Raw genomic sequence first — 15,759 nt, forward strand, 5'->3', positions numbered from 1 at the left:
TTTTATTTTACCTTTCCTATAAATTAATAAATTAAAACCACACGTAAATTAATAATTTTATTCGCCCTTTCCTTTATTATAAAATAAATAATTAAATAGCTTTACATATATTAACAGCGATAATGTGACATTAAAAAGTATACATCAAAATAAAAAAAACAACTCATAAAATTTTCTTAATAAAAATAACACAGTTATTGGAGTTATACAAAAAATAATATCAACATAAAAATGAGTGGAGCAACGTTAAGTCAGATAAAGATAAGTTAAACTAAAATAAAAACAAAGAAACTGGAAGATTCTGTTTAACTTATCTCCAATGCCATATAAATTACTAACAAAAAAAAAAAATATATTAATAAAATGCATAAGCTTTCTTTAATTTAATATTAAACTATTTTTGTGATATTGGAGTAACATTAATATAGAATTTATAGACTTACAACTTTCAATCTAATTTTTAAATATTTAATTACATCAACATAAATTGTATTATATTGCAACTAATTGATTTTTAGGCTTAACATATTTTTTGCAATGGAAAACGTAGTTTTTTACATATTCAAATTAAAAATAAAGTAAGTATTTGCGTTGTAAATGTTAAAAATACTTTATTTTTAAAATGAATCATGGTTAATGTTTTAAAAGTTTAGTATTAATCACAAAGCATCAATAAAATTAATGCTACGTTCTCGTTTGCACTATATTATATAATTTCGAATACAATAATAAATTTTGCACTAACTACCGGATATGAAAGACTATAAATGATCGAAAAAACATATTATTACCGGGACGGTATCCAAAAATACTGTTCATAAATTTGTTTTTAGAATTTAATATTTCGTTACCTGTTTTTGCATATATTATGTTTCATTACCCTCTAAGTCCGTTTTATACTCTATTGATTAACTATTTTGCAATTTTAAAGGTTTAACAGCAGGAATTAACGGTGGTGTTTCTAACAAGATTTGTTAAATTTATCTCAAGTTTCCAACTGAAAGGGAAAGTTTTATTATATAATATTTATTGTAGCCACAACAGTCAGACATTATATTATATTTAACAGTCCCTTTCAATTATATAAAATTAAAGAATTTGAAAAACTTGAGGACTTAAAAACATTGTATATTATATGGTGTGTAAACATACATTAAAATTAAACAGTACCCAGTACCTAACACGTGCAAACGTTTCGCAAATATCCTCATTCGTACCTCACATCAACATCCACCCTGGTTGTAATAAATAAATCGTCGTCTGGTACCTATGAAATAAATCAGTCATGGTTGCAAACGTTCAGTCCGGCTTTATCTGTACATCATCACGTCGGAACTTTGGTACATGCAAATGTAGGCGTCGCACAACAATCGCCGCGCATGCTCAGGCAACAGCCTGTCCACCTCGAAGTCTTCGTGCAGCTTGCGACAGATGCTGTCGTCGGAGAGCCAACGCGAGATGTCCGGACACGCCACCATTTCGGGGATGTTGAAGCCGTTCCTCTCACCTAAAGCATTTCACAAACATTACTTTATTGTGACAACAAAACTACCAGTAAGTTTACCTTGCCTATCCGCCATGGAGTCGAAGAAACACCAAGGCGCCTCGTGACCGACGCCACACTTGACGAACGCCACGTAATGCGACGTTTCGATGCAGATCACGGCGAAGAGCTCCATGAACAGACGGGGCGGTCTGCAATGTTGCTCCATGATGGAGTAGTCCTGCGAAACTTCGAGTTTGACCGGCCTGTGGTGTTGGCGTCGTTCGTGTCGGTGCGCCGTCTTCAGGCACTCGGTGCAGTAGCCGGTGCTCTCCAACCCGGCGTTGCCGACGTCGAAGCAATCCTGACACTCCCATTTCGCCAGCTTGCCGCACACGTTACACTGTCGGGGAGCTGGTGAAGGAATTAATCAATTAATTAATATAAAACAGTGAGGCAATACACTTACAGCCTTCAATTATGTCAGTGACGTCCAATAGTTGCGACGGCATAATCCTGGGGTACACTTTGTAGGTCTTCCCGAACCTGGGCATCTGTATGATGAGACACGACGGCACCTCCTTCAGCTTGATGTTGCTGTTTAGGAAGCTTTGATCAAATAGTTGCTGTACGGTGGGTAACGTTAGATCGGCGTCCTTTTCCACGAATAGTTGATAATGGAACGCCTCCTGGCCCGAATTGAGTTTAAGAAACGGTTCAGCTTTTAAAATTTGAGCCAGCAAAGAGTTGAGGAACTCCTCCGGATCCTTTTCCTCGCTCGTCAGACCGGAAACTGAGCTCAGCTTGTCGAGGAGCTTGCGCAGTCTCATTACGTGGTCGGCGCTCACGTACAGATTCTTCCGCAGTGGGTTGACGATTTCTTCTCGCAACACCCTTTGCACCTGAGACGGGTGTATAATTTAGTAACGTATTGCGTGGTCAATTAAGGGGATTTACCTCTTCGTAATCGGCTATGTCGTTGTGGTTTTTGGGTCGAAATAAAAGACTGTCGAAGACTGAGGTGTAGGTGAACATGCTGAAAAGGGTGACGTCCAAATAGCAGGAATTGTGGTGACCCTGGATGCCCCGGTATTTACCACAAACCGCCTCTACGTCGTCTTCAGTTGGCATGCAGAGGGGTGCCACGGCTCCCCTTATCACGGGACACTCAATCTAAAAGTCGAAGATGACCTTGTTATTCACCGCTTCAAATACGTATTTAAGATATAAATAAACGAAAATCTTGAATTACAAAACGATTTTTACTATGTTTTTGGAATATATTTAGCAAATATACAAAATTAGCTTCAGTGTTAAAGACGGGAACATGTTTAATGATATTCGTTTCAAGGAATTTTAATTGTTGTTATTGCCATGAACATGTATACAATGTAGTTTAGTTCGTAAATATTTACTTTATCCATTAAGTATGCTTATTATTTCTACACCATATTATGTAATAAAATATCTTATGATTTTGACAAATTAAGAAATTAAATATTAAATTTTTGACAATACAAACTTGTAATATTACTACATGACATTTTTTTTTTAATTATTATATAAAAAGTAAGATAAATTAGTTTTATTTGAAACGTTCATAATTTTTATATTACCAATATCATACCTATACATTTTTCACAATATTAATAAATCTTTAACTGGTGTAACTATTCCCTATATCTAAAATTAATAAGCTTAGAAAAGTTTTAAGATTTTTAATATTTTGTTATCTTATCTATTGTTTTATTTGTTGTTTAAATAAATGTTTTAAAAACAATCCTCAACAAAACATTTCAAAAATGCAGCAACATTTAGAGAATTTTTAATACAAAAGTTGGATCATAGGTGTACAGACAAATAAAGCAAGAATATCAGTAACTTTATTAACTTTAGGAATAGGAATCAAATCTAAATAATAATTTACTGTTTAATTATGTAAAACATACAGGGAATATAAAACTTATTAACGAATTAATTGAATATTGTTTATCAAATAATTTATTAAAATATAATAAATAATTGACACCAAATCTTTCAAACATTGATTCAATATTTAAAAAACCCAACCCCATCACAAGTAGGCTAATAACAAAAAAGTTTTGGGTTACTTTTAATTGACCTTTACATTTTATATATCTTGTACATGAAATTAATAATAATGATAAAATAAATAATATACTTTAATATGTTACGAGCAAAATAAAATTGAAAACTCTTAAATAAATTAATTAATGCCTTACCGTTGACCTAAGTTTTCGAGACATGGCTAACAACGTGGAATCTAACGCAATCAAAAAGACACGCGAACTAACATATTTGTATAATAATAGACCTGAGGAAACGACGTTTGTGTGTTTATATTTATAATATGTTGAAAATTTACAACGTTTTTTGACGCACACCTGTTAAAAACTGACACAATGTTTGATAATTATGGGCATGGGTGGATCTGTTATCAGGTCTAATGTTTACTGTAGACTATTTATCTCGTTAATGATTATGATAATACAATACATCATAGAAAAACAATTGATAGTAATAAATACTTACGTTCCCCTCAGGAACATCCTGTACTTTGACTGGGGCCCCATCCTGAAAGCGGGAATCCTTATGGCACTGCTGCAGGGGTACGAAGAGGGCCCGGTTCTTGGCGCACCGGAAGAACCGCTCTCCCTTGTGCACGCCGTCACTCAGTTCGAGCGGCAGATGAGACTGTTCTTCGTCGAGTTCGACGCCTACCAATATAAAATCAGTACCTCGTTCGATACCCATCCACCGCACCACCCCGTACAACGGTTCCTGGGACACATCGTTCAAGACCTCGACGACGCTGCCCACCGACAGGTCGTTGGTGGTACCGGACGGCGGCTCCGCGTACTCCGGTGTCTCGTTCACGTAGAACGTCGATCTGGCCAACTGTTCGCTCCGTTCGTTCAGCTCTAGGACAGACAGTGGTATGTTAAAATCATCGTTCACGCAATTCGCATAGATAACATCCTCGTATGTTTTGCACTTCGTCGGTTTTGAGACGTTCAACTTCAAACCGTTACCCTTTCTCTTACTCAATGACATGACTAAATGTTAAGACTCAGTACACACTTTTTAATAGCTTTATGCTACAGCACATTCTCTGTTTTAGGGCTATTTTTCCCCCCCGAACGGTTTTGCGGATTTTTTCGCCGACTGACTACCGCGATAGTTTTATAAATAAGCGTCTAAAAAAAGGACGCGGACACGATTGGCATAGTCGTAGCCAGCCCCATTGGTATTTATAGAACGCCAGCACGATTCATTCACTACTAAGCACATCTAGGCGAATGCATCTGATTTTTTACTGTCGAAAATTTGGCTTCCTGGTACGATGTTCCAGTGTGGTCCCAGTGGGCAGTGTGTGATGCAAAAGAATTGGATTGGATGCGTGCAGTGTTGGTTGTCTATGCGCATTTAAATTCCTTTGAAAAGGTATCACAGCAAATAAATAGGTTTCAATAGGATCAAGGTGTAGATTCTTTTAACAAATAGTTTTAATAACTAAATATTTTTAAATACTCAAGTTTCTTCAACTTTTGATAGGTCTTTGCCAATTTTAAAGAGATTTTTATTGTTGAAGAAGTTATAATTTAAATAATTCTTATATCTTATTTATAGAAAATATATTTATACATGTTTTATTCAATTTTCTTTTTTAATCTAATTTTTAGAGGTTTAATTAACAAAATATTAATAATATTAAAACAAATTAATCATAATTAATAATCAAATAAATAAAAAAATGTAATCAAGGATGAGTAATTTTTAAGTACTTTGTTTTAGGAAGTATTTTCTTAAGACAAATATCAGATAAAAATTTATTAATTATCCAAATAATAAGCCTAATCTACACACTCACTTTTATGAGATTCCATCTTCCTTGAAATGTGATTCTTCTCCTTGACTATCACAGGCGGGTTCTCGTTCAAGTAGAACTTGCTCTTCTTGTTGTTCAGTGACGGCGAGCTTCTAACCTTCAGCTTCTCCTCCCTGACGTTCTCGTTCTTGTCCAAGTTCTTCTTCAAACTGGCGTACGAAGTTTCCTTCACCTTCTCCGAGGCGGGCGGCCAACCGCCAATAATATCGACGAGATCCACCTCCTGCTTCTTTGGCTTCTTGTACTCCTCGTTCAGCATGTACGTCCTGTCCGACTGGATCACCGAGTTCTGATCGAAATCGTTGTTGGGATTGGCCTCAAGCGCCTGCACGTCCAGCATGTCCTGCAGCGACAGCGAGTTCCTTAGATACGTAGTGGTGGTGTTAGTTTTCTTCTTGCTCGGATACTCGCCGTATTTGGTGACGATCTCCTCGCGTTCCGGCTCCTTGAATATGCTCGCCACGTTCTTCTCCAAGAAACGTTCGATGTCGTTCTTGCATGGGGGCGGAGGAGTGGGTTCTCTGTTTGTGTCTATGATGGTGATGTGCTCGGCGGTCGCGAACACACCTTGGCCCGGCAAACAGGAGAAGTATTGCGTGTTTGCCACGCAACCGTTGCAGTTGTTGTTTTTCTTTTTTTCCTGAAATATTGGTTCATTTTTAATTGCTGTTTTAAAAGTGTTTGTTAATCTTTGTTTGTATTAACATTCTTCAATAACAACTAAGATATTGTAGAACTAGTCCTTAATTTAGTATATTTAGTACCAAAATATATATTGTAGTTGTTGTTTATTGTTAAAAATACAGAGAATTGTGGACAATGATATAATTACTCATTGTTAGTGCAAACTATTGAAGGTTAAATAATATCTAATTAAATATACATTGAAACATAATATTTGTTTTTATATTAATATTAACAAATTTATATTTCACAGATCACATAAAAGTAGAACAAACATTTCTTGTCCTGATAATAAATATCAAATAATGGGTTAAAAATAGCAACCATGGAAACAATTTTTTACCATGTATAATGTAAAAATTACTAACAATAAAGACATTAAATCATAATAATGAGTCTATATATCAAGAAAATTGTATAAATTATGGAGAGAATGCATTAATTCTGTTATATAAAAACTGTAACTAACTAGAAGAGATATTTACCTACAATTAAATTCAAACTGTTTTTGGATGTTTCTGAATGACATGTTTAAGTCTGCCAAAATAAATCTCTTTTATAGACAAACCAAGTGTTAATTAAGTTTAAGTAAAAATATCTATTTCTGAAAACTTGCCATGAGCAGCATTTATGTTGTTTTGTAAACACTGTATTGTTTACTAATACACATTAGTCAATGTAAAGAGAGGATTAAAAATATCAACACATCAACTTACATGTAGCTGTATCCCATAACACATGCCAATACCAATGACTTCACCAATGTACCTAACAGTGCCCAAGTAAACATCATTCGTGTCTGCAAACCCGACAACAGAGTCTTTAGTAAGTGTTGCCAGTGAGTCACACTTCTTCCTGTTCTTTGCCAGTTTCACTCTTTCCCTTGGAGAAGCCACTGAGGCCAAAAACGGCCATATCCGATCGTTGACTGTCGTGATACTCTCCTGAGGAGTCTCAAATGATAGTGTTTCCCAGTTGTTGTTCTCTTTCAACATCGACACAACGTATTTATTGCCAACTTGTAAGGATATCCTGACGACTTGTCCCGAGAACACTGTTCTCTGGCTGCCGTCGTTAACGTTGTGCACCACTTCGTTCTTGTTGAATATACCATATTTGAATTCTTTGCGACTCATTTTGGGTGTTGTCATATCCGTTAATGTTGAGTAACAAATTCAATTCAACAACAGCATTGCTGTTTTTACAGTGTTCGCCTGACTAGGAGGCGAATTACTGTTTTACGGTGGTTTAAACTGTAAATAAACAATTAACTTGACATTACAGCTAGAGCAGACATAAATAATAAACACCTGTCACTATATCGAACTTTTGTGTAATAGAACTACCTTTTATGGTAATAAATATTGCGTTCAGTCGGAGTTACGCATCAGTACGAATGCTGAACTAAATGTAAACAATCCGCAATTTCTATAAGGTATCTATTGGTACAAATTAAATTACACGGATTAATGAATCATCCGATTACCTTGAAATATGTTTGTAAATAAACAATGAGGTGTGGAATTTCGATTTCTAGTGTAAAAGTGGTTGCCTATCCGTGTTGCAGTAAATATCAATTTCTATTTCATTTTTTAAACCGCAACTGTTACAATATAAATATATTGCATATATATTCATACATTATTGAGCAACAAATCGTTTTAAAGACATCTGGTACTCTTCATTATTTTTTGTATACTGACAACGTTGCAGAGTATTCCCCCATTTCTCTAACTCCACAGATTACCAACATTTTTTGGTATTCAAAGTCCTGCATTTTTTTTGTAATCATGCCTAGGACTCCGAGGTACTGCTGTTTATGCAAATCAAAAAGGACTGATGGTGTTGTATTGCACGGGTATAAGTAATGTATATTTTGTAATTCAATAAATTATTATAAAATTTCCTTTTAGATTTCCAAAAAATCCAACCATGACTGCACTATGGAAACAAGCCTGTGGACTTCTTCCAAATTGTAAGGTTACAACATTGTGTGTATGCTCAAGACATTTTCAAGAGGACAACTACTTTGAACACACTGCCACATTGAGATTTGGTTCAATTCCATCTGTAGATGTTCCTGGAAGTACCACATTAGGTATGTATGTGTTTATTATAAAAAAATTGACTATGAAATAAATTTTAGTGGAAGACAATACCAGTGAGTTGTCTAGTCCTGCACAAAATGAGTTAGATTTTGAAAGTCCTTGTGGTGAAAATATATTAAGTATCATGGAGTTAAGTTATTATCATTCAGGTTAATTAATAAACAATATTTTAGATGTAAACCAATTTTCTGATGAAATTATGGATGTCCTAGAAGACATAGCATTTGTAGAGGCTCCTTTTTATAGAGAAAATTATGTATGGGGTAATACCTTATTAGACATATTAAAGTCTTATAATGCACTTAATTACCAATAAAAATTTTAGACATAAACAACTTATCAAATCAAAATAATTTATTTAACAACGTTAATAAAGAAACATATAATCAACTTGGGGTAAATGGAGATTTTCCCGAAAAATGTTCAAAATTGAATAAATCTCAAGTATCACAGGAAGATGAAGAGAGGATGGTCAGAGGCTTGTCTCCTGAAGTTGCCACTCCAAGAAAGGCGAAAAGAGCCTTGTTCCACGCTCGATACGTGCAGGATAAATTAAGAGAAAAAATTAAGAAGCTTACTGATGATAACAGACGACTTCGAAGCCGCGTGAGTTTGTTGGAGAAGACAACTAATATAAGAAAGCAGCATGTTACTGCAGAAGGTAACAAAGACTAATGAAATTTAAACCAATAATAATAGAACTAATAAAGACTGCAATAATTAATATGTTAACTATTTAGACTGATACATATATAAGACAAGACAAATAAGAAGTATTATACATTGTTTAAATATATTTATATTAAGAATGTTACTTTATTACTTTTTTGTAGATATTTGGTAGTATCTAAATAAAAGTCGGTTGTGCTTTGTATTACGATTTTTTTACATAATTAGACACAATACAAACTCTATTAAAATCATACATCTATACATTTATATATTACAAATCACAGACAGAGTCTTACAGTTAATACATATACCATAATACAGTAATTATCCTACATTTTTTGTACATGTAATTTTCTATCGACAAGAAACGTAATTCCCCATAGTTCTTAAATATATACAAGTTAAAAAAACTGTACAGTTTAATCTTTGGTGAAATATTTACAAGAGAGCAGTGCTTTTTCTTAAACTATTTATCAAACTGCTGTAGAACGTTTCCAACTATTTTTGCTAGCTGTGAAACTACTTTGTGTTGCCTGGAAAAACAAGAAGTAAGTAATAATATCACAGGTGAATAAAGAAGTGATAATAATCTTTATAAAATTATTAAATTAATTGATGATTAGTAATTTTGTTTAGTTTTAAATAGTTATATTAATACACACGTATAAATAAGAAGGATTAACTACAAGGTGTTAAGTGAGCTACAATACAAACTTCGGAAATAATATCAAAACGGGAATTGGCGAAAAAAGGGAGTACATGAGTAAATTATATAGGTGCACATTGATACGAAAACAATTCGGGGTTAGGACATCACCAAATATTAGTTTGGGTTCCCTGGAACACACAAAAACATCAAATTAGGCAACAGGCAATTTGTTGGGAACGGTTCAAGAACATCCAAACACGGGGTTAGTGTACAAGGAGTAACATTTTATTCATGTTATTTTATCGTTATTGATTTAATTACTCCGAGGACATTTTAAAGCGGTGCCAATCGGCCATACCCACCCTCTGGCTCATTATTCGTCGGGAGCTACCACCTAAGGGGAACACCCCGAAACTAAGGCTAAATCCGGATTCGGACGCCGAATGAGAGTGATCGGGACGTTTCCTTTTGTATAGGCGGGTGTTTATGATTTTGCGCACCTAAAACCAACAAAAAAATACACATTTGCTACTTTTTAACAGTTTTAAGAAAAATTATACCTGTTTTTTAAACACCGTAGTCGTTAATGTGTACAACACGGGATTAAGGGCTGAATTTATGGGTAAAACGAATATGGCCAACCAAGCATATAAATCCTGAGGTATCGGCAATCCTAAAACAAGCACCGGTTATTAAAACTCACCTTCAAATACACTAATTTAACCTGATAATGCGACTAATTTTACAATGATAATGGGCACCCAACAAAGGGAATCGGTGAGAACAATTATGCCGAATCTTTGTGCGACTTTATCTCTGTCCTGACTTTGTCTGGTTGATCTGCAGGCGACGCCACTAGCTTTAATCTCATTAATCATCCTTAAATAGGCATAGGAGATGAAAACCAAAGCCAAAGCGTTGATCAGAATGAACATCGCCGCCGAATATTCCCAACCCTAAAACATTCTAATGAAGAACAACATCAGGAACAAGCAACTAATTACTTTGGCGTATGGGTCGTGAATATGCAACGACAAACAGACACCGTTGCTGCCGTAGAACTCGTCACCGAAATAGGAACTTCCGATGTTGCTGATGGGGGCGAGGGCGACTATAGAGGCGCAGATCCAGAGTATGAGAAGTGTCAGGGCTGCGGTACGCGGCGAGGGTTGTTTCCTTGCCAGCGGTTGGGTCACCGATATGAAACGGTCGTAGGTGACCAGCGTCAGGATCAGCACCGAAGATTCGCAGGAAAGTGTGCTCAGAAATCCTGCAAAGGATAATACGAACAGAATGCACTTACTTACTTAATCACCATTAATGTGTAAATAATTAAACAAATGAATGTGATGACGTCTTAAAATGATAAAACACCATTGTCGTAACGCAGATCATGTGAATCAACACAAAAAAACCATACAGAATTGAGTGGAAGCGAAACAAATATGATAAAGTCAACAGTCCAAAAATAGAACGTTTTTACCCAAAGCAAACAAGAAATGGACGAAAAAATTCGGAGTACATTTGTTTCTAAAACAAGGGCAGAAGCTAATTCGTTAGGTTAAAGATAACTGGATTAATTATTTCTAAGGATGTTTGTTTACAATGTGACTTTTTCCTCCAAACGACGGAGTTTTAAGTATGAATATGAGAAGAAAACGGAAATGAGGATAACAAACAATTGAATAGTACACAATTGCGTTTTCGTCACGTTCCATTTCCATCGAAAAGATATATTAAAGCAGCTATTCTATTGTTATTGAAAGAATACAACTTTATTAACAGCATGCTTCATATACTTTATGCTCAGTCTTTTGTAATTTTTTTCTCTTCCATTCTCTGTACTTTATGCTAGATACCGTAATTTTCTTTGGCCGTGCAACCAGACGTAAACATTTCAAAAGCTTTCCATTTCTGATAATTCCATCACGCATATTTAATTTGGATAAACAGATCACATACACGTGTTTTGTATTACAGTATCAATGAAAATATTGCGATAAACCCAAGTCTCGAGCAAAAGACACTAACCCAGTTTTAGTAAATCAAAGTAAAGCAATTAAATCCTTGCCTCTGGCATTTAAGATCAATCGATGGTTTAATTAACTTAAATAATATGGTAAATATTGTTACGGTTTATCTGAAATTTAATAAAATAGGTATGCCAAACACAAGGGATGTAATCATTGTAGAAATAATGAATTTCAGGAACTTGGTTACATAATTAAGCACTTAAATACGTTTTTAAGGGAAGTAACTTATTAAAAAAGCTGTTTGATATTTCAATTAAATGGTGTTGAATTAAAATTTAATGAAATATGTTTCTTTGTCTTTTGGTTTTCAGATATTATTTTATTATAAAATATGTTTGTAAAATAAGTGTTCAAAATCAAAACACGTTCAATAATAAACAAAATCTAAATATAATATTTAGTTGCCACTGAAGAAAATATAGTCTCCAAATTTAAATCTTTGTTTTTCAGATATTTCCACTATCTTTGGTCCTATCGTGTTTAAATTTGGTATGTATTATCCTAAATTATACATCTACAATTGAATGCAATAATAATGGGTAGATTCAGGGGGTTAGGCCTCTTTTTGTGCCCTTATTTTGTACGCCATTGAATATTTTTTAAAAGTTTTTCATATGCTTTGTACTATTATAAACAAGGTATTATTAATTAATTTTGATTGTCGCAGCTGTTTTTGGGATATTTCAGTTTTGATAATTAAAGAAAGATAGAAAAAACAAGTTAAAAAAGTTATGGAGTCATACAAAATAATTATATGTTTTTGTTTATTTATTATCACAAAAACCTTTTGTGGAAAATTGAATTATCAATATAAAACGAAATCGTACAATTTAATTATTTGTTTAAATAATTAAATTAAATGTGTGTTGAAATCATAGGACTGAATACTTGAAAATCAGTCAATGGCGTTACAAGTTTAACAATGTTTACTGGATCGGTTCAAATCAATGTTCCGTTTCGAATATCAGGTAAATTTGTGTAATTAGATCAAATATATTGAAAGCTTAAATTAATACACTACTTGATTACCAGTAATTGATTATGAATTATAGATTTTACGTGGTATGAATAAATTAAATTATTGGTCTAATTTTATAATCAGGTTAAATCATTTCTGCTTGTTTGTTGTTGATTTTCGGATAAGTTGATGTGTTATATTCGAGTAGACGTAAACAAATCATTTAATTTGATATTTATTAGTATCGAAATAATTATTTTTCTTTGCTGGACTATGTTATTGACTGGCACAGCTTTTGAATTCATTTCCACTAGTTTTTATTTTTGCTTAATATTGTATATTGAATCCTTTCATGGAATTTACATTCAGTATTTGCTCGTTTGTCCGGATCCCGTATTTATTTAATAATGTTGCGCCTGAATTAGTATTCTGTGCGTCGAAATTTAATAAACTCACCGCATAAGTTGCAACGCAAACTGTGCCTCCACTGATATTGGTGCATTAAATACTCGCCACGGTATTCCTGATCCACGGCGGCAATGATGAAAAGATAGATTCCCATGAGTAAGTCGGAGAATGCCAAATTTCTTAGGTAGAGCGAATGAACGACGTTGTTAGACGGTCCGAGTAAACGTCCCAGAAGAACTATGAGGTTTCCCGTACATCCTATCGCTCCCATGACCCACACACTGTAAAGCCAAAGGTAATTTAATCAAGACAAGAAACAGCAATACTGGTTTTCATTTTACACATCTGAATATTTAAATGGGGTTCAATAAATTCATAAATAAAGATTACCTAAGTCCATTTTATATTAATTATTCAATTTAAGACAAAAATTTTAAAATGTTTTATTATTGTTTTAAAACATTCCGAGAAGTTTCGAATTAAACCTGAATAACTTCTTAAATATATGCCCAAAATTATACATTTGAGCTTAAGGAAAAAGTTTTTGGGGCACAGTTATTGAAATTATGAAAAAATAATTGGAATTAATAAAAACGTATTTAAATTTACCAAAATTTTCTGTAACAAAATTGAATTTTTGCCATAATAATATAAATGAAAGCTTAATAATATACTTTTAAGATCATGGAAAAAGTTTCTGTGATATATTAATTTATGACTATTAAGAAAAAATGCATTTAATTGTCTTAAACTTATCTAACTTGATGCAAACAGTATGGAATGAAATAATATATACAATCAAATTTACTAATTCATTCAATCAAAGCTTGTATTGTTCCTTCAAACTTGTTGGTACAGTGGTGTAAAGATGAACTGAATTGATGAAGTTTCCAATTTATATAAGTTAAATTATATATCAATATACTGAATGAATCGCTAATTGAACGTCAGTTTGTGACAAGTTCCTGCAGCAATTAGAAACGACTAAAGCCCCCAGCTGAATTATATTTAAGTTTTGTCTCAGGAAATTAACTTGAATTGAAAACGGGGCGATTAAGAAAATATGGACAGAACTTGGATACAACAAAGTCAATTGTAATAAATTTGATTAACATTCCTTAACAAGTTTGCCAAAGAATTTTCGAAGTTTATTTAAGCAATTCGAAACATTAATCATAATTATTTGATATTTATGTTTAACTTTGGGAATCATTGTACTAAAATCCTTTACATAAAACACAGTTAATTCCTCCCTTGTTGCGGCTTAATCTCCTTGTCAAAAATCTGAATAATTATGAATAATTTAGTATTGGAATAATATAAACAGGAAGGCAAACTGCGCCTGAAATAATAAATATATTAATTACCAGGTTCTCAAAATGTAGTTGTCCAACAGGTGTTTCTGACTGGAAATTCCGTCTCCTTTAGGATAACAGTTTCTTACGTGTGGAGCCGAAGAGCACATCTCGAATCTGTCAAAATATCTGTAAAACACAAAAAGCCTCGTTGACTTTTAGCCAGAAATGCACTTATTTATCATGTTTCAAGTTGGGCGACCGTCCGATGCTACTGCAGATTGAAATGCTGGGGATTAAGTGCTTTTTAAACTAGTTGGTTATTGAATTATTTGAACTGGGTCAAAGGAAAAAAGTTCTGTTTGATGATTACCCTAGGCGGAGTATTTGTGTAAATAAATTTGTGGTCTCTGGACTTATTTACGTGATAGAAAACTCTCCAAAAGTGTAAATATGAATTTTTGAACATTTACGAATGTATAATGTTTATAAAAGTTACTTTGGGATGGAGTTGTTTATTGGGTAAATTTATTTACTTTGATGTACTTGTTGTTCATGTTTAATCTGTTTTAGACATTAATTAAATATAAACTAGAATATATTAATTTACAAATTAACTCTGTTTAAATATATTTAGAAATAGGACTTTATTTAGTCATTTAATTTTGGCTGAGACTACCTAATTAAATTATTAGATATGTAGATATATTCCTCAATTAGTTAGAGAGTCGTCTTGTACCTGAAACAGCATAAATTAATTCCTTTTAACCTAAAGTAGTGCCATTTTAATATTATTAAAATTTAAAATGTTAACAAAAAACTTGTGTTATAATAATTTAAAGAAAATGTAAATAAAATGTTGTATATACGTAAAAATTTTATTATTATTTACATTATACATAATTTATTAAAGTATTTTTCATAATTTATTTCTTAGATTCTTTTGGGACTGAACCCGGAACGCAATTTATATACTTTGTATATGAATGCATACATTCCATGGGATTTGATCATAAAATTCCTTCGCTCAAATTTTTAAATCTATTTAAAGGCAAAAACCACCAAAACATGACATAAAAGAGGGTGGAATAAAGTTGTTTTACAAATTTTATACGAATACTGAAAAAAAAAAAAAAAATATTTTGCCTTAATAAAATTTATATTAGTTTATTATAAAGTTGGCAGTTAATTAACCAACGTTCATTAGCAAATATTCCTGGAAATTTATTAGTATTCGTAGAATATTCAATATTAAATAACAAAACTATCCTATCCTCACATGGTGCAAAAAGTTGTGGTGTAAACTAGCAGAAGTTGAATGTGAAAAGCAGTGACGAAATTTTAATGGAAATTTCGTTTGTAAACATGTCTGCAGTTAAAACAACATTTAATGATCTTTTTTGCTTTCCCTCCACTCTAATATTTACGCTTAAAAATAGGATGTACATTTTTAATAATGTAAAAAAGTTTACTTACATGTTAGGCAGCTTTCGTAGTGGAAAAAGCACTCGTTGATCCAACATGGTGAATTTATTGTTCTCCAATTTGCTGCAAACATT

At 33.1% G+C, this 15,759-nt stretch overlaps 3 protein-coding genes across 5 annotated transcripts in view; 1 reads left to right on the forward strand and 2 right to left on the reverse strand.

Annotated features, from left to right (window-relative positions):
• Positions 1–44: 44 nt before the first annotated feature.
• Positions 45–7,523, reverse strand: LOC109601800 (ubiquitin carboxyl-terminal hydrolase CYLD). The gene is made up of 8 exons (XM_020018085.2): positions 7,388–7,523; positions 6,794–7,330; positions 5,376–6,033; positions 4,037–4,425; positions 2,441–2,656; positions 1,953–2,385; positions 1,565–1,897; positions 45–1,507 (listed from the first exon to the last, which is right to left on the reverse strand). Exons 2-8 carry the CDS (start codon positions 7,226–7,228, stop codon positions 1,311–1,313), a joined length of 2,661 nt encoding a protein of 886 aa, XP_019873644.1. The 5' UTR covers positions 7,229–7,330; positions 7,388–7,523; the 3' UTR covers positions 45–1,310.
• A 65-nt stretch (positions 7,524–7,588) lies between these two features.
• On the forward strand, positions 7,589–8,996 carry LOC126265445 (uncharacterized). Of its 3 annotated transcripts, XM_049967025.1 has the most exons (6): positions 7,589–7,935; positions 7,991–8,175; positions 8,224–8,304; positions 8,359–8,448; positions 8,511–8,581; positions 8,639–8,996. In XM_049967025.1, the coding sequence occupies exons 1-6, from the start codon at positions 7,589–7,591 to the stop codon at positions 8,858–8,860; spliced, it is 996 nt and encodes a 331-aa protein (XP_049822982.1). In that variant the 3' UTR covers positions 8,861–8,996. The 3 variants fall into 3 exon arrangements, 2 of the variants coding, with proteins under 2 accessions (XP_049822982.1, XP_049822981.1); XM_049967024.1 differs by having other exon boundaries at positions 8,511–8,996; XR_007547928.1 differs by having other exon boundaries at positions 7,665–7,935; positions 7,991–8,441; positions 8,511–8,781.
• Positions 8,997–9,403: 407 nt separating this feature from the next.
• LOC109607668 (relaxin receptor 2) overlaps positions 9,404–15,759 on the reverse strand; it is a 65,279-nt gene continuing 58,923 nt past the window's right edge. Inside the window, exons 12-19 of the mRNA XM_049967023.1 lie at positions 15,677–15,748; positions 14,273–14,389; positions 12,954–13,186; positions 10,511–10,776; positions 10,231–10,462; positions 10,067–10,179; positions 9,869–10,006; positions 9,404–9,694 (exon numbers count right to left, since the gene is read on the reverse strand). Coding sequence (XP_049822980.1) covers positions 9,671–9,694; positions 9,869–10,006; positions 10,067–10,179; positions 10,231–10,462; positions 10,511–10,776; positions 12,954–13,186; positions 14,273–14,389; positions 15,677–15,748 — 1,195 coding nt within the window. The 3' untranslated portion in view covers positions 9,404–9,670. The remainder of the gene's footprint in view (positions 9,695–9,868; positions 10,007–10,066; positions 10,180–10,230; positions 10,463–10,510; positions 10,777–12,953; positions 13,187–14,272; positions 14,390–15,676; positions 15,749–15,759) is intronic.

The sequence above is a fragment of the Aethina tumida genome, chromosome 4, assembly GCF_024364675.1.
Source record: "Aethina tumida isolate Nest 87 chromosome 4, icAetTumi1.1, whole genome shotgun sequence".
NCBI lineage: Eukaryota > Metazoa > Arthropoda > Insecta > Coleoptera > Nitidulidae > Aethina > Aethina tumida.

What these genes read in the sequence shown, in the direction of transcription:
- LOC109601800 (XM_020018085.2), bottom strand. Translation starts at nt 7,228, where the DNA reads ATGACAACACCCAAAATGAGTCGCAAAGAATTCAAATATGGTATATTC. An exon ending in GTTATGGGATACAGCTACAT is followed by an intron (nt 6,034 to 6,793) that starts GTAAGTTGATGT and finishes CCAATATTTCAG; the next exon opens with GAAAAAAAGAAAAACAACAA. An exon ending in ACATAGCCGATTACGAAGAG is followed by an intron (nt 2,386 to 2,440) that starts GTAAATCCCCTT and finishes CACCCGTCTCAG; the next exon opens with GTGCAAAGGGTGTTGCGAGA.
- LOC126265445 (XM_049967024.1), top strand. Translation starts at nt 7,589, where the DNA reads ATGAGGTGTGGAATTTCGATTTCTAGTGTAAAAGTGGTTGCCTATCCG. An exon ending in TCCTGGAAGTACCACATTAG is followed by an intron (nt 8,176 to 8,223) that starts GTATGTATGTGT and finishes AATAAATTTTAG; the next exon opens with TGGAAGACAATACCAGTGAG. An exon ending in TAGAGAAAATTATGTATGGG is followed by an intron (nt 8,449 to 8,510) that starts GTAATACCTTAT and finishes TAAAAATTTTAG; the next exon opens with ACATAAACAACTTATCAAAT.